Genomic DNA, 26955 nt, shown 5'->3' with positions numbered 1-26955 from the left:
AGAATTTGTCTTTGGGAAATGCACATGTAAGAAATATTTTTAGCAATATATAACATTTAGTAATATTTTTAAGTATTCTTAAGAGCCATAAAGGCTATACGTTTTAAAAATCTAAATACATTCACTGGGGACTTTATGAGGTAATACTAGTACATCTCATACTGTGTATAAGAGCAATATTTCTTGCCAGTCATTTCAGAAAGTGAAACACATAACCTTAACCAGAGACAATGTCAGAGACGACTTCATTTGGCTAAGGAGAAAAGGGAGTGGACTGCTGTTCAATGGCTCAGAGTCCAGTTTTCAAATGAAAGTAAATTTTGATTTCATGTGGATATCAAGGTCCCAGAGTCTGGAGGAAGAGGGGAAGCACATAATCCATGTGGCTTTAAGTGTGAAGTTTCCAGTCAGTGATGGTTTGGGGTGCCATGTCATCTGCTGGTGTTGGTCCACTTTGTTTTCTGGAGTCCAAAGTCAATGCAGCCGTCCACCAGGAAATCCTAGAGCATTTCATGCTTGCCTTTGTTGACAAACTGTATGGAGTTGCTGATTTTATCTTCTAGCAGGACTTGGCACTTGCTCACACCACCAAAGGTACCAAAAGCTGGTTCAGTGACTGTGGTGTTCTTGATTGGCCAGCAAACTCCCCTGACCTGGACGTCCTAGAAAATCCATAGACTTGTTGTACAGATGAAAATGAGAGCCACCAGACCCAGCGAGGCAGATGACCTGAAGGCAGCTTTCAAAGCTTTCACCTCTGCAGTACCACAGGATGATGGCCTCTATGTGGTGCATTGGTGCAGCAATTCATGCAAGAGGATGCAAAGAAATGTACAAATTTTTCAGAAGCCCAACAGTTCTGCTTTAAAACTCCATTTTGAGGCTAGCTACCAGAGGCATTCACTGAAATACTACATCATATTTGTGTTTCCTGATGAGTCTGATCTCTGTTTTTCAGACCAATATTTAATATTTCCAACGGGAGTCACTGTTCTCATGTTTATTGCATTTGAAACCACGCCAACCACCAACCTCATTTGAACTGAGGTCCAGACATGCCATTTTTATGACCTTCATTCCATACCACCGCAGCATACGGTAATAATCTTCAAACTCTAATGCCACCGTCGTTAAACTACGCTCATGGACTTCAGCTCAACAGGAGACAAGCTCCATTACGCATCCACAAACATAACCCTGCAGCTTGTAATTAGTTTGTTAATAATTTAAGCACCAATTTTTTTTTTTTTTCTGTTCGTGTATGGCAGAGAAGTTGTTCTGCATATAAAGTGCAGGTTCACGGAGGAAAACGAGCGCGTATTTGAATTCGTCTTCATGAGCTCCACTGAGGTTACAGTGATTGAAGATGTTCTGTTAGGGTGTGAGATTAAAAGTGCACATGCATACACGATTGTTATATCTGCGCACCATTTGCACTTATCAGATCTGCTGCATAATTTATGCAGTAAGCTCCACAGTAAAGGGAAAGAAAAAAAAATGTGCATAATTGTATAAAATCATTCTGATCTGCCATTCCCGGCATTAAATAAACGATTGGTCCCAGCACCTGTCCCGGTAATTAAAACCTTAGAGATTAGTCATAATCGTGCCTCAATTCATTTAGGCCCCATGGGGGAGATTTGTCTCTGCATGTATTTGGACTCCATTTTGCTCCAAATACAAAGCCTCCTCCCAAAAAAACAAACAAACAGAAAAAAGAAAATCCTAAACAAACAATTTTAAATTAGGTGACTGAGTTGTAATGAATGTTTTGCCTGCAGGCACAAATGCTGCCGGATAATTAAGCTTCATTTCTTTCAGATACATCATTATCTGCTCTGGTATCTGAACAAAACAATGACAAAAAAAAAAGAGCTAAAAATAGGTTGTCGTCTCATGTAACAAGTGGTCACCTAAAAAGACAAAGATCTCAAATATTCCCCACAGCTTCAACTCTGTGAAAACACATGTTGAAGTGTCATCAAACTAATGACTCAAACAGCACATGGCTGAGTAATTAAAAGTCAGTGGAATAACTGTGAGGCCTCCTCCCCTCGGGGTCCTTATTGGGACGTCAGCCTCTGCTTTAACCTTAATTTTCCGAGAAACAATTTTTACCTAAACAGGAGCTGATGAGCCCACAACCTAAATAACATTCACAGCAATCCAGGACGCTTTCCTCAGACATAATCCAGTCCTTCCCACCCAACACGCCATCTTCGTCTGGTCTTCACAGAAAGTTAAATGAGTTCATAGATGCCATCTGAAATTAGAGCGAATGGGGGCAGAATGAAGCTGACTGGAGGCAAGGGTGCAGTGACTCAGCTGCGGTGGCTCTTGCAGATGGCCTTAATAAGTCACCGAGAGAGCGCAACTGAGGGAATTGACAGTGCAGTGCTGCTGACTGGTGGACATTACTTCAGCAAGACTAATTACACTCCAAGACTCCACTGCACTGATCCACCCAGGACGTCAGTGCCTGGAAGAAGCTGAAACCGCCCTCCCCCCCCCAAAAAAAACAAACAAACAATAGCTCACACATAAAAACGTAAAAATACCATTGACCATACAAAATGAATTTTTTTTGCAGCACATGTATGCTATACTTCTGTTTAGTTATGATCCGATATCATTATTTGCTTTAAAATCATAAAAACAGAAATTATTAGCTTAATTATTCTTAAATTGTAGTTTCCAACTCCTAGCTAAACTACCTTTTACAAATAAATAAGCCCAGTAGCATTTTTGATTCAAGACTTTGTAAAATATGATCCTTCTCACTTTATACTGTCTTCTAAGAAACTTTATCTATTCCTCTCATTATTTTGTTGTAATTGCTGCTAAAACCAAATAGGATAGGAATAGAAACAGGATAGTTCACTGACACTGTATTGGCATGTCATATAACAAGTTGAAGTTATACAAGCAGAATATAGAAAACATGCAGGGAGTTTCACCAAATGAAAAAAAAAAAAAAATCAAACAAGAACACATACAGCTTTGCGCCGGTTTAATTGATAAAGTCAATCACTTTTCACCCTACATTTCCCAACACTCGCAGCAGCAGGTCAAACTAGATGGTTGTTTACAGCAGGTTTTGGTTCTGCTGGAGGATTCTTCTTGTTACAAGTGGTCACACGCTTGATCACTCTAAAATGAAAGAGGTACCAGTATGATCAAGCACAACTGTTTGTCTTGTGCGTCTGTGTGGCACTGGCATGGACTGGTGACCTATCCAGGGTAAACCTTCCCTCTCATCCAATAGTCACAGGCATCAACAACCTTGCAAAAGGTGTGCATTATTCCAGAGGTTTGTCTATGCATGTTTTTTTTTTTCTTTTTTACTCAAAAATACTTCTGCTGTGGATAGCTACGCTTCATTCAGCTACGTTTTTAATCCTCACACAGTTGGAGGAAATAAACCAGAAGCAAATAACTTGAAATATATTTTCTTGGGTGACTCTAACCAACAGTTAGAGTGTGTCCTCTCTATTTACGGCACAATGGGGGGTGAAATGACTCTTGTTGTGACTCTTATTATCAGCACGCTTTCCAGTTCTAATATCTATCTCAAAAGAAACTGAATCCCAGTCCAACAGCTCAAACGTCGTCTGTCCTAAAGGAGCCGGTAAAGATGGCTCAGCATTTGCTGCAGTTGGAGGTGAAGCGAATTGAATTCAGCCCACTGAGGATTCTCCATCATCTCCTCCCGCTGAGTGTGGAAAACAGAGCAAAGAGGCACAGGTTGATTTGTCCGACTTCTTCCTGTGGTGCCAGTCAGTTAGCAGCTCCTCCAGGAGTCCGGCTAGTCCTCGAGCTGTTTCTTTTTTATTATTAGTAAGGAGAATACAATAAATAAACAAATATGAGCATTTCAGGTTAACAAGCCTCAGGCAAAAGTCATTGTGGTATGAGTTTGAGGATTTGACTGTGTGCACTGCTGTGTTTTTGTGATAATTCAAAGGTCTTATTACTCTGCATTGCTTAAACATTGCTGTAATTATAGTGCATGATTTATTTAAAATATCACTTGACTGCAAATGATAAAGGTTAAAAGAGACTTTTTAAGTATTAATCTGGCAAATTAAATTATTTCATTCTCCGGGGCAAATGTAGGAAATGCTTAAATATTTTCTTTTTATTTCCATATGACAAATTTCTTTTAGAATCTTTCTTGATATTTGCTTGTCCAACTAAGAAAATGTCAGATTCTCTCATGCACATTTGAGAAATCCTTGAATCTTCAGGATTAGCCTGCTAAGAGCCAGCCCCTTGTTCTACCCTCAGCCAATGGGAAACAAGCGCTTGCTGAAGGCGTAAACGCTGGGTAAAATTCACAAACACAACAATCACCAATGTTTGACGATGACACACGTAATGCACCAGTTCAATGCAATGAAGTTTACCTGAAATCTCCTGCAAAGGAAGGCAATCGTTAGGCTAATTCTGGGTTTCTGAAATGCTTCCTCGTACAGTGTGCCACCTATTGACACATCTCCACCTTGCAGTTTCAGTCTCCACCCAAGTACCCACACAACGGAGCAACCTTACCCCAAGTCTCCCACACACAACTCCACCAGACTGGCAGCAGCAATTAGCAATGGTGGAGCTGTGCATCTGCTGGGTTTTTAATACAACTAATTCCCAGTTTAAAGCTCTAAGAATGGTTGTAAACAGCATTATGGAGGAGGATTGTTGTGATGATGTGCTGAAAGTGGAGTGACAGAAAGAGTACAAGCTTCTTAAAGAGGCAAAGGCCAATTTCTGAGCTTCAAACTGCAAAGTAGTGAGGTGAATATTATGTTTGATAAATACAGCATTTTTTTAATAACATAGGTACTTAAAATAGCACTATGTGCCTGGAAGTCACAGGTCACATATTAATCATTTTGAGCATAAAGTCTTATTTTGTTCTGGGGGTCGATATACAGTTTTCACGACAAAATCTGTCAGATTGTAATGACATCTCGTCTCCAGTGAAATAATCAGTGAAACTTACAGATCTTAACATTTGCAGGCCATTGCAAAGCTTTGTTAGTTGCATCTTCTAGTGAAACAAAACTGGTCACTTTCACAGTGCAATTATGAAAATGAAATAAATTCTCACCTCAAGTTTTCTAGTAAAAACATAAACGGTTTTGCACCAAAAGCAAAACCTTTGTTTGCATTGTTTTATTGTGGTGATGGTGTTCTTCTTGGTTGCTTCCTTGATCAGTTTCTTTTCATCGAGTTTGGATAAAGTTTCTCAGTAATGCCAGCGTTGTCTAACATTTTCTCATTTTCTGATTACTATTTAAAAATTTGCTTTTTTTTTTTTGTGAAGTTACTGGGAGATTTTTTTTTAAATTTAAATAAAAGTCAATTTGTATTCCATGTGGTTATAAATGCAGCACTTATTCATACAAAGCAGTAATGTTGTCTGAATGTAGAAAATTTAAAAATATACAATTCTAAAACCAGTGTGATCAATTTAGAGTATTTAATCTGCACCCACCGGTTTTCTTATTAGGTTAAATTCAATAAAGGCTATGAAATGGGAAAAAAAAAAAAAAAAAAGAGCCCGTCTCCAGTGAAACCCCCCTACTGCCTTTGATTTAGGAACAGCTTATAATTGGCTCTTACACTCTGTTATTGAACAGGACTGATGCAAAGCATGTCTGCGTGAGAACGTGTTTATGGAGTCGAGACAGGGTGCCTGATGAATCCAGCTCTAATGAAGGATCATGTCTGATTTTCCAGACTATTTGCCCAAGTTTTCCCTCCCTGTATACAGAAAAAAAAAAAACAGAAATCAGCTTAAGGCAGTGATTATGTGTGAGCGGAGGAATATTTTCTCCAAATTAGCAAAAGAAGCAGCCTTTCCTGACTGGATCAAATTAAGCAGTAGAAACTACTTCACTTAACGGATGGGGGGGAATACCACCAACAAAAACAAGCTGCACCATATGGTGTTGATCTGGGATTTTTGCATAATATTACGCAGTTCAGTGTTTTCCATAAATGCTTGGAGTTAACATTTATTCACTTCAGGATTCTGAAACTCTTTACTGTAATTAAGCCATACAATCCTGTCCAACTATACCATCACATAGTTTACAGCCACAAACTTTAATGTATTTTATGGCGGTTTAATTTAGTAAACAGCTGCAAAATAGTGAATAATTGTGAAGTGGAAAGAACGTGACACACGGTTCAATTATAGCTGCAAGTTTCTTTGAAGTTTATACCAGTTTTCTACATCCAAACACTGAATTATTTTAATATTATCTTTTGCAAAATACCTTGTGTTCAATCAGGTTGAATACAGTGTGCCCTATAATTTCTTTTTGAGGTATCTTCACTATTTCTCTCTTATGTTTATGTATAAAATCCTTCCAACATAAACATGCTTAAATGAAAACCTTCTCATTTTAAGTCTAAAGGTTTCTTTAGGGGTTTTGTTCCTCCATATACAGGCATCACCGTTTAGCCAATCCATTTTCCGTAACCTCTGACCAGCTGCCTGCAGGTCAGCATCATGCTGAAGGAAAAAGCATTCCCTCAGCATGATGCTGCCATCACCACCCAGATCACACTCTGGGGTATTTTTATTCATCACAAATAATGTTTTACCTGTTTGTCAAAAATACTGATTTTGGCCTTATTTTCTTCTACGTTTGCTATGTAACCTAAAGGTTTTGTGACAAAATAAAGACGTTATTAACTCTTCTTTAAACATTATAAGTATCCCGTCAGTTTTTTTGCAGAGGTCAGATTTGTGAAGTGCATGATAAAAGATTAAAATCATCAGCCAAAATATTGTCCAACCTGAGCTGTAGATCTCAGTTCCTCCACATTAGCATGGTCCTCTTGGTTTCTTTTCCAACTAATGCTTTTCCAACCTGGCCTGTCAGCAAGGTGGACACCCAAATATTCATGGGTTTGCAGCACCATGGTTTTTTTCTAGATGTTGGACTGGACAGTGCTCTGAGATGTTTCATATTGTTTTATAACCTGGCCCAGTTTTAAACTTCTCCCCAACTTTATTCCCAACTTGTTTAGGGTTAGTCTTTGGTCTTTGTGATGCTTTTTGTTTTCTAATGTTCCTTCACTGACCTCTGAGGCCGCATTAGGATTTATACTGAGGTTAAGCTACTTGTAGGTGGACTGATCAACACCGATTTCATTTAGGGGTATCAGAGTAAATCAGGCTAAACAGTAATTGTGTCAATTTTCAGAGCTATGTTTCATTTTCCTGACTTGTTTAAATGACACGCTACTTTGTGATGGTCTATCAAAAAATAAATAAATAATAAAATTCCCATCAAATTCAGTTTCTCTTTTTTCCATATGCTTAATAAAAATTTGAAATGAATCTGTAAAAGTTCTATAAATGAACATGGACACCTTGGATCGCATGTTCAAAGTGACTTATTTATGAATAGAAGCTTGTCATTTTTAATTTTAATCAATGGATTTGCCACCAAAGCAAAGACCACTAGCCCAACCACACTGATCTTTGCTGCTGGCCGCTGGAAGGTCCTGGGGGTAATGTGGAAGAGGTGGGAGGCTGTTTTTGGCAGCGTCACGTTCAGTGAAGGCCAGACAGTGACATTATGCCAGCCAGGCAGGACTCTTGGGAGAGCCATGCTAAATACCATCTACAAAAGCACAAATGGCAGAGGGGAGTCTGTGGCGATGCTTTGGGGTTACACATTTGTTTGTGTGTCCCACTGCACTTTGAAATGTGCGCCTTTTGTCGGTGCATATTTATGCGTCGTAATGAAGGTACACTGGCAACAAACCGGGTGATGTGCAGAGATGACATTAGAGAAAAAGGAGAAAAAGCAGGCCAGGCAGCTAATTATCCATCAATGATGCAGCAGGAAGCAGAAAAACAACCGGCGCTGCTGTAGACCTGAATTAATACGGTCAGACAGGGGCTGGTGATGAATAGCGAAGGTACACAAAGGGGTAAAAAAAAAAGCTGCTGTTCGTGAACCGGCAAACATTCGAAATCCAACGGAATGATTTGTTCTTGGTGTTTTCATATAAGAAAACTCTGGGTTTGAGCTGTTTTCAGAAAGCACAAAGTGGTTTGAAAGCACTGTGTGACAGTCTGCAAACAGTATTACGCAGAAGCAGAGCCGAGAGCGAGCAGACAGGGGAGAAATCTACTGAGTGATAAAAGTGTTCTTTTCAGAAATAAGAAAATGTTGATGCTGTTAAGAAGTGACAGTGTGCTCTGACTCAGTTCTGTTAACATTTGAAATAATGGAGGGATAAACATTTTTCTTGTACAATAGCAGACTTAAAGATCAGAAGAGCTTTGCAACAGCTCTTATATACACTAAGGAGTTTGAAAGACAGACTTAAAAAAAACTAAGCAATACTTTCATTTGAACAGAACATGTCTTTGGAAAAGACTACTTAGCTTGACGATGCTGAGCGCTAAGGACACCAGGAAACACTCAGAGAAATATGTTTTTATTTTCTTTTTATATATATAAAAAATAATAAATTAAGCTTTCATCTCAAGGTGTTTTCAGCTCTCTGATACAATTTACAACAGATTTTAAAATTCACTGTGTAAAACACAATCTTTCCCTTATAGCTGTTTGACATTAAATCTGAATAAACATTTCGTATTTTACGTCCATTGAGATAATCAAAAGCATTGCTTTTTGCTTAATCAAATGAAGTTCCAGCCAGCATGCCTAGGTGGGACCCATGTGGGGGAAAGGAGGGCTGATATACGGGACCCATATGGGTTTGTTCGCGGGTTCCACGATGGCCCCACATGGGTTTGCCCATGTAGGGCCACAGCCCACATGGGCCCTACATGGGCCCTGAATGGACAAACCCAGGTGGGCCACCACCATATAGGGCCCATGTAGGGCCCATGTGGGCTGTGGCCCTCCTTTTCCCCACATGGGGACCACCTAGGCATGCTGGCAGGGGGGCACATTGTTTTAAAACAGAAGTTTATATTTATATATTACTTTTTTGCAGAACTGATTTTTTGTTTTTTATTTACTAGATTAAAACGTTCTAGTGTGCTTTCACAAGATCATCCTAGTAACTTTTTGCTCCATTTCTCCTGATGCAGCTGGTCAGGTTTGTAATGTGTTCTTGACCCAACATACCTTTCAACTCTGCCCAAACATTATCTATGGAACTGAGACCAGAGTTTTATGATGGCCTCTCCGAGATATTGCCTTTTTCGTCCTTATGTCACTTTGCAACTAAATTGCTGGTATGTCTTGTATTGTCCATTTGGTGACCTGCTTGTGTTCAGGCTTTCACTTCCTGGCTTATGCATCTTTACATGGTATTTTATGTTTGGTTTAGGGTGGATGTACACATTTCATACCAATAAAATGTCCATTTCCAGGGCACAGAACCCATCTCCTTCCTGATTAGTCATTCCCAAGCTATTTATGCTAGAAATCTTCAGGCATCTGCAAATTGCACAGATGGATGAATCATGAGCACTGTAAGTCAAGAAAAATATTTTTTTTCCTTCTCTAGCAGTAAGTCAAACTATCATTCATGTTTTAGGTTGGCTGGAATTTCCACAATTATTTCTATATTTTTCAACCCATGTTCATGAGCAAAATAACAAGATAGTGTTTTTTGTGTTTTGCATCACAACATGAGTTAATCTGAGACACACATTTGGATGCGTTTTAAGGCAACACCTGAAACAGACGTCTTACATGTCCTCATGGGAAGATTTTGTTTATTTGATTAAACAAAATCAAGTAAGGTATCAGGAAGAGGATAATGAAATCCTCAAAATGTGCATTTTTGGATTCAGTAAGTGTCATTCTGTTAAGTTTAAGTTTTGATTAAAGGAGTTATCATCATCTTGTGATATTTGGTTTTTGTGTGTGACCTTGGGTTCTTGTAGGTTAGATCTACAAGGCCCCAGAGAAGCCGGGAGCAAACTCTGCTCTCTGCAGAACGAAGCTTATTCTGAAAATGTATCTTAATCTTTCCATTACTCTTTCTATAGGCGATGCACATGTCTTTCCACTAAAGCCAAATTAGAAACATAGATGAACACTCGCTCAAGCTTTTGCCAGGTGAAGTCTTAGTCACACTGCATCAGATATTTGTTCTCTACATACAGCCCGGTTCTGAAAATGATGCATTATCTAAACCAATTCATACACGGTCAAGGGCAAATACGGCTCTGTCTCAGTAAACAGACCCGGTTGCTTTAACAGTGGTCTTCAGCTTATCTGCATCGTTGGCCCCGGTGCCTCCCATCTTCCTCTTAACAATACCACATTGATCTCCTGTGGGGTTTAGGTCAGGCCGGTTTGCAGACCAATCAAGCACAACGATGGTCACAAAAGCAGATATTGTGCTTTAGTAAGCAGATGGCAAGGCCAGCTGGAAAATGAAATCAGCTTCTCCAGAAAGCTGGTCAGCAAGGGGAAGCGTGAGGTGCTCGAGTATTTCCTGATGGACAGCAGAGTTGGACTTGAATGAGACGTTGGACCACGAGATGACGGTGCTCCCTGACCGATGAAACTTTACACTGAATGCAAATCTGATTCTGTGTCTCTCCACTCTTCTTTTAGATTTTTGGACCTTAACTAATGAATTAATTGCAAAATGTGCTTTTATCTGACGAGATATATTTGGGCCACGGAGCGACGGTCTAGTACTTTTTCTCCATCGCTCAAGTATGAGATATCCAAGTGTGTCTCTGGACCAGATGTGGCTTCAGAAAATATCTGGATGCCCTTGCTCTGAATAGTTTAGAAAACAATAAAATAAAAATATGAATAAAACAAAAAAGATTGTGGTTTCCAGGAAACAAAGATTGTTTCTGTAGACTTAATAAACACCACTGCATTAAACATTCAAAATTAAACTTAAAGGAGGTATCTGCTAAAACGCCAATGCTCCGTGGTAAAGACCATATATTCAACGTCTGAAGTTTCCTCAAACTGAAAAGTTTGTTTTGGCTCCCAAGCTTTGAAAATATATCTCATTAAGTGAAGCGGTTCAGATTCGGAGAGGAAGAGCATGTCACAGAAATCTCACTTTGACACACTTTTCTGACGTCTTCATGAAATTTTTCTTCAACACGTTTTGAGCAAAATACAGAAGTACGCAGTCTCCCATGTGGCTTTTGAGATATTTTCTTTAAAGCTGTTTTTCCTTTCACAATGAGACAGTTAACGTCTGGTGAGGTGTACGAGACAGGCTGCTTGAAAGAAGCCTTAAAGTTTATTCTTTAATGTCATCAACAACTCAGTTTGCTGCTCAGTCATTTATCCATCAAGGGAAAGTTTTTGCTGGTCACGTGCCTAATTGTCCCTCTTAAAAGGCTCCTGCAAAAGTATTCATACACCTTGAAGTCGACTCTTTTTCATGGTAGAACCACAAATAATGTATTTTTTTAGGATTTTAGGTGACAGACTAACAAAGTAGTGCATATGTGTGAAGTGAAAAAAAAAAGATCCATGCTTTCAGTTTTGTTTATATAAAAAATTCTAAAATATTGGCATTCATTTGTATTCAGCCTTTTACTGTAATACCGCCTAACAAAATCCATCATCAAGGTAATTTGAACTATTAGTCATGCACTCCACAAATCTGGCTTTTATGGTTGAGTGGCAAGAAGAAACTTACTGCTCACTGAAACTTACTGCTCACTGAAACAAAGCGTGAAAGCAAACATTTGGAGGAAGGTTCTCCAGTCCAATAGCCAACATCAGCATACAAAGCAAAACCAAACAAAACAATATCCCTGGAAATTAAAACCCATGGTGGCTGCAGCATCATGCTGTGGGGATGCATTATCTGCAGCAGGAATCGGGAAGCTGGTCCAAGATGTCGGGGAGGACAGGCGGGGCTAAAACCACACCAATACACCAATACTGGAGGAAAATCTGTTGGAGGCTGCAAACGACTTTATTCAGACCAGAGCAAACGTTTATCCTCTAGAAGAAAAAGCAACCATAACCATGCAGCCCGGGCTACAATGAAATGATTTAGACTAAAACATCTACCAGAATGAACCAGTCAAGGTCAAGACATAAATTAAATTCAGAATCAGTGACAAGACTTAAAAATGTATGTTGACATTAAGCGATAAGCTATTAATTAAATCAGTTAACTGCAGGATAAATTAAGATGAGGCCTATAGTTTCCATTCTGATGATTAATGTTTTTTTTGAAGGGCAATTTTGTTTACACAGACTTCATAATCCATGTTATTAATGAATGTGGTTATGTGCGTTTTTCATTTTTGTTTTATTTATTGTCTTTGGTGTTTGCGTTTTTATTTCGGATATATAAAATATCTCCGGGTTCCGTATAAAATTATGGTTCATTAGTCTTATTCTCATGCCATTATCAACATATGACTTAAAAACAGTCTCGAAATAACAGCGTTACTGTCAATTTCTGACCATTTATAGTTTAGTAAAAATGTGTTATTGTAACAGGCCTGGCTGACATACACCGTCCCATCCAGTCTGACTGAACTTTGGCTATGTTGCAAAGAGAAATAAAGAAACTTCAGAATCTATATGTCCAAAGCTGGCAGAGACAAAATCCCAAAGGAGTCGCAGCAAAACGCAGGTCTATAAAATATTGATACACTGGCCAGAACACAAATTCATACCACTTTCTAAGATTTTTACTTGCAAAAACATTTGAGAACCACATTTGTTTTTGTTTTTTTTCTTCCACTTCCACCTACTTGCTCTTAGTCCATCACATAAAAATCCCCGACGACCGATGCTAGGAAATACATGATTGCAATTTTGTTCTGCGGCTTACCTATCCTGAAGGAGAGCGGGCCACCAGAGGTGCTTCTCACCCACATGGCTAAGAAGAGCAGAAGCGCCCAGGCTGTGAGCATCTTCTATGACTCCTCATGGGTCCTGCCCCAGGTGTGCCCCTGTCACAGCCACCTAAAACATACAGAGAGCAACACTGAAGCATTCATGGCATCTGACAGGATGTGAAACAAGCGCAGTCGTTCTCTTAATGTCCTACTGAGACACATGTCGGGAATCTGCTGGAGACGCTGACAGCAAAAGTGCTGCAAAGTGAAGCTGAAGCCTGTTGCAGTTGAAATGAGATTGCTGATCTCATTTTCTATTTGCATCGGTGAGGGAATTAGTGCAGTTTGTATACGAGAAGGATGATAATGTTCTTTTTTTTTTTTTTTTTGACAGTAAAAATTCCAGTGAGTGAAGTTTGTTCGGTTCCTACGAACATGTTTTACGAGATTTAAAAACTAAATATTTTAACTAAATGTGTCCAAATAAGTGTCACTGATGGAATAATTTTAAAAAACTTTTTTTTTTTATTTCAATAATTTAATCAAAGAGCCACATATTTCAAGCATTTGCTTCTGTTCGTTTGCATGTTGCTGCTAATAAAAACCCAGAATTCAGTTTCTCATAAACCTTGAGTGTCAGTAGAAGATTAAAAAAATGAATCTCTAGAGAATTATTTTCACTTTTTATAGTCAATTACTGAAAGATATTTGATTTTTCTCAGCTTCTGATGTATTAATATGTACCTGTACCTATTACATTATTACACAGCAATGTGTCATCTTCTTTTATTAAGTGGAAAATCTCTCAATTTCTTTATACAGAAAACGGCATAACTCTTGCATTCACATATTTTATTATTTTCAAATAACTTCATTTGCAGAGTTATATTGTGTTGTGACATTTTAGATACTGAACCACTTCGGATAGTTATGGTTATTTTTGTTTCCATGACACTCTGCGCCTTACTGGTTTGTTGTTTCAGTCCAATTCCCTTCTCAGATGCCTCTCCACCGACACAAGATGAAGATTACGGAAATTAATTTTACATGTCAGCATGTCTGATTAAAAAACTAAAAACATGAAACCATGACGTGTCAGGTTAAAAAAAAGGCCACATCTCTGAATTAATCACCCACGGTGGTAAAATGTCAAAGACTGAATGTTTTCAATCCGTTTTGCTGTTTTGTTAATCCAGTGGGATCGATATTATGGTAAGAATGAAAACTTTAATTAAAAATACGTGGTTGCAGAAAAGAAGAAATAATTTGAGACTAATCAATAAAACAATTTTACTGCAGGGAATCATGGTAATACCGGGGAGATATTATATGCTTTTGAAGTAGTTGTCTTTCTAAATTTGAAAGAAAAAAGAAAAAAAGAAAAAAGAACAAATTTTCAGAACATTTGCATCGACACACCAATCCTGTTCACATCACTCAGTTACGGCAACACAAAGACTCTTTAATTCAGAACAACTTTCTTCAAATAACAACAACTTGACTTCTAATCTTCTTTGTTTACTGACAAAAACCCACATCCATAGGCTGCCGAGTCTCAATCTGGCTTTACATCCCTTCAAAAAGACGCTTATTTGATTAAGATCTTCTGACAGAGAAGACGTGCCCTGGAGCGAATAATGTGAGCTTCGTGACGTGGCCTGAGATGGCGCCGAAAGGGTTTTGCCATGATCAGCTAGACCTGGATTCCAGCCCGACATTCAGGGGAACAAAGTGCGGAAGAAACACTGCGTTGAGGCACGCTGCATGAAAAACAGCAGCCGAATTTGTATGATCAGGATCAAAAGCATAACTTACTTTAGGAGCTTTACTTTGTCAGATTTAAAATCTTAGGAAAAACTGACTTTGCAGATGAGACAACAACCTTCTGATATTACGAAAATGATTTCAGTAACTATTACCTTGCTTCTTACATCCATTTAAAAAGGTTAAAATAATTTAGACTAATCTGGACCATGGGTAATGCAAATTACATGGATATTTCTCGTACAGAAAAAACAGTTTCTGTTGGATGATTGCCCAGCATCTTAAATCTGTGCCAAGAATTCATATCTTTGCAAAATAAAAATTATGTACAGTGCCATATATTTATATGTTTTTGGACTTTTCCACTTTTTATTTTATTTTATTTATTCCAGCACTTCATTTGATCATTTTCAAACAACTCCTGCTTCTGCAGCAAACAAAAAATAATCAGCAAAGTGAAAGGATGAATTAGTTGCGTCTACAGACAAAAAGTCAGCCTAAGAAAGCTGAAGCCAAATTTGCTCTTTAAGACTTCATTACAAGTAACCAGGGATAACAACTTTTAGTGCTAATAAGTTGTTTCCCAGAGACTTTAGTCAGCATGCAGTATTGGATCGACTCCTCAGGGTCAATAATAAAAACCAATCAAATTCAAAAGATAAACTTTAAAAGGCTCTCAGAGGGAGGAGTTTGGTGTGGAAGAACTCGACTGGCCCGGCCTCAACCGAGCAGAACACCTTGGGGATGAAATAAAGAGGACACTGCAGGGATTTTCATCCAATAATCAGTGCTTAATCAGTAGTTAGAGTGAACCGAGCTTTGAGGGTCTAACGTCCAGAAAGTGATGATGTGCTATTTTCAAAGACCATGCTAGAAAAACCTTCCTACATTGTACAAAGAAAACACAAGAAACATCTAGCTTCTTCTGAGCTCTCCAAACAGAGTGAGGAAATTTACTGGAGGACGACGGACATCTTAAAGTCTCTTGAAACAGAAAGACGGCAAAATCCTGCCCAAGAACCTGAACAGACATTACTGCAGCTCTTCTACAGGATGAAATAAAGAACTGATGTGAATGTTGCGAGTTGTAAGAAAGTGTCAGCATGTTTGTTCAAACATAAGATACCATCAAACTTTAGCTGCTAAGTTAATACCAGAAGCTAGAGATATATTTGGTACTCAAACTTTGACCAAAGAAGCAGACACAAATTTAATCTAGGCAGGCCATGTTTCATACATTGTGACGCATTTTTATTTTTTATAATTCAAATGCCGTCGTTTATCAAAATGTTTTAATCTGTCGATTCTCAATGCTTTTTTTCTTTAAATACGAAGGTGAAAAATGAGATCCTGGTTAGGTAATATATACAACATTATCAACTCACTCCAAAACTCAAGAGAGTTTGTCAAATATCAGTCGACAGGACCTTTTATAGATACTGAATTTCTTCTTTGTAAACTTGTGGTTCAGAATAAGATGATGATGTAATGTAGGCTACTGCCAAGATATAACATTATAGTTAAAAAAATGACTGTAGTGATTCTTTTTTTCATCTACAGTAAGTAGATGTTTACCATAGTGTCTTACATCCGATGCTTGTTTATTGGGGCACCAGGGGAAAATACCATCAAATAAATATAGACACTATATCATGTTACAGAAAAAAACATGTCATGATTTATGGTTTTGGCATGAAGTTAAGTAGCACGGTGATTTTTGCAACTGAAGCATTACTTGCTTTTATGATTAAAAATTGCCTGCACGAACATGAACAGCTCGTTAATCTACGTATTTGAATTATTTTAGTGTGAACAGAGTTGAACCACAATTAAATTCTATGCAAGTGCCTATAATATGAATCTGTTAGAGCCTTAAGATGACATATATTGTCATTTGGTAATATGTAAAAATTTAACAGATTTATGTCGTAAATATTCGTCTGCAAAGTTTTTATAATGCTGCATATTAGTTTGTGCTCAACTGTTTTTATCAATAAAAAGCAAATAAAGCAGCGTACCAAGAAAATGGCTTCCCAGATTTTCATACAGACTGGAACTGCTACATATTTAATAAGAATAAAAAAATGATTAGAAAAAAAAAAAAAGCCGTAAGGTGAACATGTGATAACCGGAGGAGATTAATATTTTTATCTATTACCTAAGACGCGTCAAAGAGGGCGGGGGTGTGATGTGACGGCTGATCAATCCTCGTTTCATAGTACCTTTCAGATTTATTGATCAGACGAGAGCAGAGCCTGAAAGCAGAGCTGTCGACATATGAGGAATGTAGAGCAAAGAATATTTTGTTGGACTGCTGAGATCAAACAAATGGATGTTTTACTGACTAATTACAAAATCAAATCCCTGCTTCTAGTTTATTGCCCACTAATGGCTTTATTACCTCTACAAACTAGTACTATTAACTGCAATCAAGAGAAACAGGAAATAAATTAAAATCAGGTTTACATTCTATTATTGAGACTAATCAGTGTTGATTAAAAGCATCATCAGCACAGAGTTAAAGACAAAGACCTTGTCAGCTTTTTGACGGAGTGCAAGCTGAACCACTAATAGCTCCTCAATGAAAGACTGAAGCACAAATTCCATTTCGTTCAATGCAGAAGTAAAATGAAAGCCAGGTTGAATCATTGCCCTCATTTCTCAGCTCTCTAAAATCAGTTATGTCAATTTCATTTTTAGCTTCTCATCTGAGAAAGGCAAACACAGATTGATCTATTTTCTCTTACCGGACCAAGGCAGAATTAATAAAGACGGAGCTAGGCGGGGAAAAAACAGGGGGAATCACATGAGATGCTAGTTTGTACACGTTCACCTCGGTTTTTGTCTGTAGATGACATGCCTCAGTTATATACAGCTGCAAATAATCAAAGTCAAAACTTTGCTTTTTTGTTTTCACTTCAAGGAAAATAAAGACACAATGTTTGCTCGCCCATTTCATTTACCCTTTTCTGTCCAAAATGGACAGAAAAAGACACAACATGTTAATGTTACGGCAGTTCATAACAGAATGTGCATCATTTAGATGCTTTTGCAGTGTTGAACATTTCAACCGAGTTTCTGTTTACGAGGGAAGGTTGCAGAATCAACTGCATAAAACACAGGAAGCTTTCAGACAGAAAAAAAAAAAGACTTAAAAAAGGAGCTGATGGGCAGAACTTCCAAAACACACACATAAACTGATTTGATGATGCCGGATTCCTTCTTACTGGCCATTGTTTTAAAGTCTGAATTGTCGTTAATACAGGTTTTATTTATCATCTACACACGCTTAATTTTGCAGTGTTGGAGGAGTTCCTGGTCCTATGTTTTGAAGTCGTTTTAGAACTGTGGGAGGAAGCCGGAGTACGCAGAGAGAACATGCAAACTCCATACAGAAAGATTCAAACCCAGGGCATTTCTGCTGGATTTTCACTTCGAACAATAAAACCCACTACAAACCCACTACAAACAATTAGCCAAGTAGCTAAGAGAATCAGTAGTTTTAACATAAAAATTCAGAAAAGCAAGCATTCTTCCCTCATATTTTGAGACGATTTGTATGCTTTCAGCTGACAGCATCACTTACCGCAAGGCACTATGCAAAATAAATAAAAAAATTCAAGAATCTACTTCAAATATCAAAAAGTCAAAATTAAGTCCAATTGAAATTCAGTTCTATCACGTCTGCCTTTCAGCACATGCCTTTATCTACTTTTGTGTTTCTCCCTTAATTATAAGATATCCGATGCCAATAAAAAGTGTTTTTAGTCCAGGATATAACTACTTTCTTCTCCATTTTAGTTCAGTTTACAGTGATGTATAAGCAGACTAAGCTTTTCCTGTTAAATGCCCCAGAAAGATGTCTTACAGCTATTTACAGTATGAAAAGCAAGTTTTCTAATATTAGGAAGAATATTTTCATAATTTAAAATCTCTCCCAAAAAAAAAAAAAAAAAAAAACTTATTAAAATAATAGCAAAGTGGAATACTTTAGAGGCCTTAGCTTGGTTTGACAACCCAGAGAGAAAAACGAGTCTGTCCTCTGTCAATGTGGCAACCATAGAGAGGATCGACGACGACTGCCAGAGCAGGTTGATCCGGCAGCCTGACATGCCTCGTCAAAGCAATTGTTTACACAATCCAAATGTCAAAGCTGTCAATCACTCATGAGACACTCAGTTAATTCAGCTGCGAGTGGACCATTAAAAATGACAGTCTGAACCGAAGGCAAGTCAGACGCATAATGAGACTCATGTATTTGCATATATTCATGTGCTGTTGCATTGGGACTCTCAGAACTGGTGCAAAAGCAAGTTGCAGATGGAAATGAGTGATGTATGACCAATGTTTGGGAACGTTTTTGTCTGCCAAAAGCCGCAGAGTTAACGGGCATGCGAAATGCGTATTCCTGCGTTGGATATTTGCGGCAAGCTTAAAAAGAGTGGCATATTGAAAGTATTAATGCACCCAATGGAGATTGAAGAGCTATTTGTACATGGAAATATCACGTTCGGCCTAATTGTTTGGCTTTCTGCAACGACTCGAGTGTTTCCCCTTCAGGGTAAATTGGATGGTCACAGCCTGAGTGACTTCTACCAACATCTCCCAGCAGTAAACAAACCTTTTTTATTAACACTTAATCTCAGCGGTCCTGCTGTCAGGAGCAGTACAAGTGCGATGGAAACGGCCTGATGTCGAGGCAGCCACATGACCTACAGGGAGAATATGTGGAAACACACTGTCCACACGACGGACGCCAACTATGACGACAACCCAGCTGAACAGGAATGTATGAAGTTAACTTTGAATCTGCCTGAATAAACTGCAGGGAATTATTATTTTTTTTTTTTGGTTGGTTGCCTTGAGGTGATGTTGGTTGTGAAAGTGTTGCAACAGAAAGCGAAAAAAAAAAAAAAAAAAAAACCTAACTGAAAAACATATTTACAATATTGTTCATGCTTGGTTTATTCTCACACCAGAAGTCTTAAGACAGCTTTGTTTTCTGGACCATGAAGCAACTTGCTATAGTAACGGGTCATGATTTGGGATTTTCGTACAGTTCGAGCACTAAGTGCATGCTTGGTAGTAAGTTAATATTTGCTATAAAACCATGGCGACGACTGGACTTTGCAAGGGTAGGTCTTAAAACAAAACACTCCAGCTGTTTTGAACAGTGACTGAAATGTTACAGAAACATTACTATTAATCTAAACAGCTAAATACAAACACTGTCATATCTTTTACTGAGTCAGAACATAAAACAATAACCTAGAATTGCAACAACTTTAATTATTTGAGCTGGTTTTGATACATTATTTTGTATTTTCCTGAAAAGTTTCTCTATATGAGAAGTCTTTATGGGGTTGTGATTTTATTAAAGCAGTTAAGTCATTATGACTTTTAATTAATATGTAGAGTAATTTCATCTGTGCCTGAAGGTGATATTTTATGATATATTTTCAGATCAGTCATTACACAATTAATTTTTGTTTTAAATACCTGAAATTCTGCCAAATTGGTGATGTAACTTTTCCCGTTTTATCCAGTTTCCTCTGGAGTTGTTGGACTCATTTTCTCCTTTCACTCCACACACTGTGCTTTTTTTTTTTTTTTTAAAGCAGTTAAGTTATATGGCGGTTAAACATTGAATTGCTGATGCACAAGTGACTCAGCAGGTTGTTGCTAGGTTACCAAAGAGTGAGAGAGTTAGCTGATGCCACACACTTTGCTCTGTTGGGTTGCTGAGGTTGAGCCTTTCCTCTGCCCACATTCCCCAGAATGCTGTGCGGTTCTGGATTAGAGTTCAGTTAAATTACTAAAAACTCTGACATATTTCCTGCCGGTATGGATAATGTGCTTATTGTGATATTCTAAATGATTTATTACCCATCCCTACTATGTCTAAAACATTCTCAAATCGTTTCGTCTTTGTTTTTCACCCCAAGATCTTTTGTCTTTCAGCAGCAACTGTTTTCAGACAGAACCAGCTGTGTGATCGAAAGCCTTCAATTCATGTAGCATCAACATGACATGTTGTTTCTAATGGACAGTGTTTGCAATTATTCTCTTTCTACAATTTGTCTACTGTGTTTAGCTGCAACACAGGTATCTACTGTGCTGCTCATCATTAAGCTGAATATCTTTGTTATTGTGTAGAAATCAGTCCGATCCCAGAGCCTGAAGCTGCAAACAAATACCAAAAGATTATTTTAGAAGTATTGTCAAACTATGGTTTTAATTCTAAATATAGGCTGTTACAGATCATCGTAGGACTGACATTTGGTCCATTATGCAGCTGAAAAAAAAATAAATAAATCAAAGTAGCTTTTATTAATATCACATCCCATTTCACTCCAAGGACAATTAGGCATGCATCAACACACCACTTTGTGTAGTAATTCCATTATATATATATAAAAAGAAATAATTATGTCTTGCTAATATAAGCTCCCACATGGTGGCAAATAATAAGGGGATATATGATATGTATTGGGCGAGGTTAGTAATGGTTTTAATAACACGACTTCATGAATTGTGAGATGATATTGTGCTTAAACTGCAAGCGCATGTGGAACTACAGCCGCAGGCTGAGCTGTATTGTCCTTCAAACTCATTATTATACAAGGCAATCATTTCTCCTTTCACATTATAGCCTTGCATGTTGCAATGCTTGTGACTGCGCGAGTTGTCATAATAGAGTAAGAGCCCAGACAATCATCTTATTAGCTTTGACTTTATTGTCTGCAGAGTCGGGAGAGACAGAAAGTTTGAGCAGCGAACCAAAAAACTCCCCCCCAAAAACCCCAAAACAAAACATGTTTGTCTGTGCCTCTTTTTTTGTGGGTAGCTTATTGTGCAGTGATAAGAAACCCTGTTTCACTGTGTTTTTGGCCAGACAGCATAGACACATTACCAAGCACATTTGAAGCTGTGGAAGTTTGTAGCTGAAATCACTTTCAGGATGGCAATAAAGGGAGACATTCTCTAAACTATTGTCATCTAACAATGACCACCTCAAACAAAACGCCTGATGAAAATAACGCCTCAAAGGCAGAGACGGTAAAAACAATTTAGCTAAATAGATTACAGATCACTGAGAGAGGTCAAAAGTGAGAGCTTCAGCTGCACTGCACATTCTCTGTTACGGACAGAGATCCCGATGAACAGCGTTACCACGACTACAGAGGTGCAGGCAGGAAGTGGGTGTGAGAGTATTTCAATTAATGGTCCGTTCACAAGGAGAAGGTTTTCAGCGAAACCGTAACATTTTGTTAGTGTCAAGCTGTTCGTTTACGTCACTGACGACTGCAATCGGACACCGGAGCATTTTGAAACCCAATCTCAGAGTTCAACTTCTCAGAAACAAAAAGTTGAACTCTTTTTGTGAGGTTCTCCACTGGTGTGAAAGCTGCACGGCTGCAGGACTTGTAGTTTGCATAGCATTGCACTGTGTGTGCTACTTAACCCTTTCAGTTCAACACGTCTAACATGGAAAATGTATCTCAGCCCTTCTGAGATTTTTCTATTTACTTTGCGTTTTTTTTTTGCAATTAAAATCACTGACTTTGTGGTGCTACTTCAGAAATATCACCAATATTTTTTCCCCATTAAACAACTTCCAAATCAATATATAGCAAAAAAAAAAAAAAAAAAAAAAAAGTCAGTTTACCTTTGCGAGCAATCAAATGTCTCAGGGTTTTGATGTTGATCTGGAGGATGAACTGCTCACCAGATGTGCTCTGGTTTATAATTCGGCAGCACACTGTCGGCTCACAGATTGCGAGATGCATCGAGTTAGAGACGATACTCGGATGGGAGTTTTCATTTAATTGATTTAGTCATCTGTACTCTGTATGATCCTCCTGTCAATAGTTGTACATAAAGTCAGCAGTGAAGGGGATTTCTGTGATGTAAAAAAAAAGAGACGCCCTCCCACGGTCTTATTTTTTTAAATCAGGAAAAACTTGTCATTTTCATGCAAAGTGCATAATATTTATATCTAGTGGAGCTATTTGACGATGAGCCGTTTATTTTCACCAATTCAAGACAAAAGTGATACACTGGCTCAAAGATCAGAACACTGGAAATTAGAAACTGTGTGTGAATTCCTCAGACACCAACGTGAACCTGCCGCCGTTTCTAAAAACAAAAAGAAGCTGGACGCCACCAAATTGTAACCAGCCGAGAGCACAGAAGAGAAAAGATGGGTACACAGCTTTAAACTGGACTTTCCCCACAGGTTGATGTCTTGTATGCAAAAGTGGGACAGCAGACATCATTAAGAAAAAGGGTCAAGACAGTAAAGACTCTTCACTTACATTTAACCACTCTTTGCACTTTTTAGACCTTTTTATTGGTCTCTGTATGCCAGAAAACCCTACAAATTGACTCTCTGTTGTCAGTCTAAGCAATGGCCGTGGCAATAGGCTTCACTACATTTTCATTTAATCACTGCTATAAAAATCAAGCCGTTGTCAATTTTTTGCAACTTTACAAGTTCCATCTTCATTAATTTTATGTAACTTAAGGAAAAAAAGAAGCAAAATTGAAAGACAAAATTCTTCTACCAAGGCTAACTAGTAACAGACAAAATAAAATATCTTCTAACTTTTAAAAAGGTAGATGAGGAGCATGCAATGTCACCGACCTGTATTTTTATTTTTTGTGTGTGTCATGTACGCCTAAATGTTTTTTTTTTTTTTCCTCATTGAGTCCAGCACCGTCTTCACGTGTGTGCCTCAGCAATTTCTCTCTGTGAGTGTTTTTCTCGGAAACAAACATTGAGCTCATGCAACCAAAAAGCATTATTTGTCCACAGGACAATCTTTCAGAACCACTTGGAAATGTCAACATGTATTTCACTCCAGCCTTGCTTTGGGCTCTTCTGGGTCCTGTGGTGCAACACAGTGATACGAAGAGAGCAATGCTTCGCCTTTCTACAAAATAAGCTGAATGATCCATAAAGCAGAATAAAAAACATATTCACCAACATAAGACTTCAACATTAAAGCGTCTTCCACAGATCTTTTCTAAAGCAGCAACTTATTTTTTTTTTTTCACCAAAATGTTGGCTAGAATAACTGAAAAAAAAAAAAAAAGACTAATAATTTTCAAGGATAATTCACTTATGAGGGTGAGCTCAATTCAGGCCACAAATCAAACCACATATGACCTGTCAAACATTTCATTTCTGGAAAAAAATGTCTTTTTTTCCCCCCCAGAAATAAAAAATACATTTTATGTCTGAAAAAAATACTGGAGTAAAATATATTTTCTGTAAAAAGAAAACGAGTTTGTCAAAGTACTTCAAAAGAAACTTGAAAGCCAGTAATCATTTCCCTTCCACTTCAAAATGGCTTTTTTTTTTTTAACTTTCTTTGGTTTATTGCAAAAAATCCCAATAAAATGCATTAACGTTTGGGGTTGTCATTTGACATTATATGAAAGGCTTTCAGTACGCAGCATCGGATTGACATTAATTCACAATTATTTTAAAAACAATCCAGCATTCTATCACATCCGAACACGTTGCAGTGTAATCTCGCACAGGTAGGCTCTCAATAAACCGTACAAAATCAGCTATAATGAGCCAATGCGATCGTACAATCGCTTCTGATTAAAGTTTGAATTTCCTCCAGGTGCCCAGTGAAACTGCACAGAGAGGGTGACCCAACAAGTGGACAATGGAGTTGAAGAAATCAGCATTTCTTCAGTAGATGATGGGAAAAGAAAAGATAGAAAAAGTGAACAAGACATGCTTGCCCTCTCCCATATTTTCTCAAATAACTACCGGTACATTTTTATTTTCCCCTGATGAACTTGTTAAACTCAGTCTGTTACCTAGACCTAACAAAATAAGTGTTTTCATATGCATAGAAAGAACTAAAACAGGTTTGTTCCTGATTTGTGTGTGTATTGCGTAGTACACGGCATACAAAATGACTCTGAAAGACACTCGTGGGTAAAATGCATTCTCAGTCTCACTGTAAAACATTGCATCACCAGGAGCAACAGAGAGAGGAGAAAGTGAGAGAGGCAGAAATGTAAGCCACGGACAAACAGGCGCCATGGCCCGAAAAGCTGTTCCTTGGCAGATTTAGGCAGCCCCAGCTCCCAGTTGGCAAAAAGGCACTGGAGGGAAGCAAACTTGATTTTGAAATCAATGTCCCTCCAAATCGCAACAGCTTGTCGCTCTAGTTAAACAGATGTATGGGTCAAACTGCAAGGTGTGTTTGTCGCCCAGGTGTTTATGCCTGTGTGTGGTTTTAGAACCAATGTAGTGCACAAATACTAATGGAGCGTAGAAAAACTAAGAGGGGGAAGGTGGAGAATGAAGAAAGTCATTGATGCTTAAGATTGAACGGGAAGGAAAGCCACGTGGGGGAAATAATAATGAGCAGAGAACGTCTTGGGATAAGCAAGGCTCAAACTCGGAGCTTACAGCTGTCAGGAAGGCTCGTCTTATCGTGTCTGAATCAAAGAATTTCAGCTGTTGACAGTGTTGCTTTGCTGAAACACATTCTATTGGATATCAGACAGTATACATAATGTTCAAAAAAGATATGTGAAAAAACAGACAACTGCTAAAAAAAGCAGTTTCACAACTACAAAGCATGTTCACCCCAAGGGAGCATTTTATACAGATAACCTTAAAAATCATCTATGAGCCAAAGAGACTCACCATAAGCAATTAGAAGCTACCAGCTAATAAGGTTAATGTGCTGTGTTGGTATTAGCGAGTCATGTTTTAGCTAATATTACCTGCATCCAACAGCTTTACTCAACAGTCTGTTAGTTTGGGGGGGAAACTGTGCAAAGTTCTTTGCGTTTTGCTGTAATGATTCTAACACACACCTGCGCAGCTCTGCACAGGTGTAAACCCAGCGCGAGCGTCTCAGCTTTCACGTTGCGTTTAAAAGCGGCTCAGAAAATCAGGTTACGACGTGTTAACAACGGATTAAACTGTTTTAACTACTGAAAAAAGTGACAGAGGACACAGGAACCAATGAGGATTTTTTTTTATTTGGATGCCAAGCTAATAGATACTCAAAATGCTACAAAGACTGGAGCAAACATGTCTACATCAGGAACAAAGCATATAGACCAAGCAATCAGACACAATTTCTGGCTCCTGATTAATCAGTACAACTACAATGTGATAATAATTAATGGAAATGTTGCATAGCTTATGAAAATATACCAATTAAGTTATGTTGCTGTGATTAAAGTCAGTGTTGATATTTTGTAAGAGTTGTAAAAACTTCATAAAAATCAGCATCCCCAGAGGAAAAAAAATATATATATTTTTGAAAATAACCTTTAAATGATTATCGCCACTTTCCCCAAAAATACTTAGTTACCACTAACAAACTGATAGGAATTATTACATCCATACGTATGAAAATGTTATTTTATAGGTAGAAAAAAAAAAAAGAACTTCGGTTACAAACTCAAAGGTGTAATTTGATGTAATATAACTCCATGTTTACATGGTATTAGAAAGCTGGTTTACTTTAGTTCTCTTTGCAAACATTGTGGCATTTCCTTTTATTCTACAGGGACACAACTCTTTCTGAACATAATGATTCACAGCTCCTCAATTAGACATGCAGTTTTAGAGCACATATAATAAGTAAGCAGAAAGATTAAACAGCGAGGTGCTTATCAACAAATGGCGTACATAAAACATACAGTTACTTTTTTTAGGAGATAAAGTACACCTTTTCAACTGGACAGACACAGGGATCATTAGCATGGCTGCAATTACCGAGTCTAAATACAGCTGCGCTTTATTTGTGCAGCACGTGGCGAGTTGCTTTGTATGTTTTTGTGCAATGTGCTTTAATCCCCATTGCAAGCAAGCAGTCAATTTCTCTTTCACTCTTGCTGCCAATCTCAACCTCTCTCTGTCTCTCTCTCTCTAGCATGTGCTGAAAGGCCCCAAGGCTTTCTGTGCTCTTCTCCTAATGAGGTATAAGCCAGAGCTCCCTTTAATACCACAATTATAGAGATTTCTATGGGTTTTTGGGGTTGTTTTCTTTGTGTTGTGAAGGCATCGACATAAAGGACGCGCTGCTCTTACAGTGCTCTTACTCCGGCACTTTTCCAGGGCATGCACATCAAAATTACACCCACTGATGTCAGATGGTTCGCAAGGCAGCCTGCTCACACCAGAGCGCCGACTGGCTACGGCACTGCTCAGTTTTTTTGTGAGCAACAGTTCTGAGATTCAGATATCCTATGTCCTTTACTATTATTATTATTTTTTACAACTAATTTCTACAAAATATCCAGCTAATTTTCAACCCCCCCCCCCCCCCCCCCCCCCCCCGGGATTGTTTTCTTCTTTTTTTTTTTTTTCACCCCGTAAAAAATAAAATTTTTTTAAAATTTTTTTT

General features: G+C 38.1%; 1 protein-coding gene across 6 annotated transcripts in view; it reads right to left on the bottom strand.

Annotated features, from left to right (window-relative positions):
• grik4 (glutamate receptor, ionotropic, kainate 4) overlaps positions 1–26955 on the bottom strand; it is a 358938-nt gene that overhangs the window by 180291 nt on the left and 151692 nt on the right. For 4 of the 6 annotated variants that reach the window (XM_015036702.1, XM_015036704.1, XM_015036699.1 and 1 more), the window contains exon 3: positions 12787–12920. The exons of 1 other annotated variant lie outside the window; for it this stretch is intronic. In XM_015036702.1, the coding sequence (XP_014892188.1) occupies positions 12787–12868 (82 nt within the window). In that variant the 5' untranslated portion in view covers positions 12869–12920. Of the gene's footprint in view, positions 1–12786; positions 12921–13005; positions 13237–26955 lie in introns of those variants that run through there. One more of the 6 variants, XM_015036701.1, reaches the window with a different exon arrangement.

This window comes from Poecilia latipinna, unplaced genomic scaffold (assembly GCF_001443285.1).
Source record: "Poecilia latipinna isolate Pla-1442-1.1 unplaced genomic scaffold, P_latipinna-1.0 Scaffold376, whole genome shotgun sequence".
Taxonomy (NCBI): domain Eukaryota; kingdom Metazoa; phylum Chordata; class Actinopteri; order Cyprinodontiformes; family Poeciliidae; genus Poecilia; species Poecilia latipinna.
This window is presented reverse-complemented; position numbering and strand designations above follow the sequence as displayed.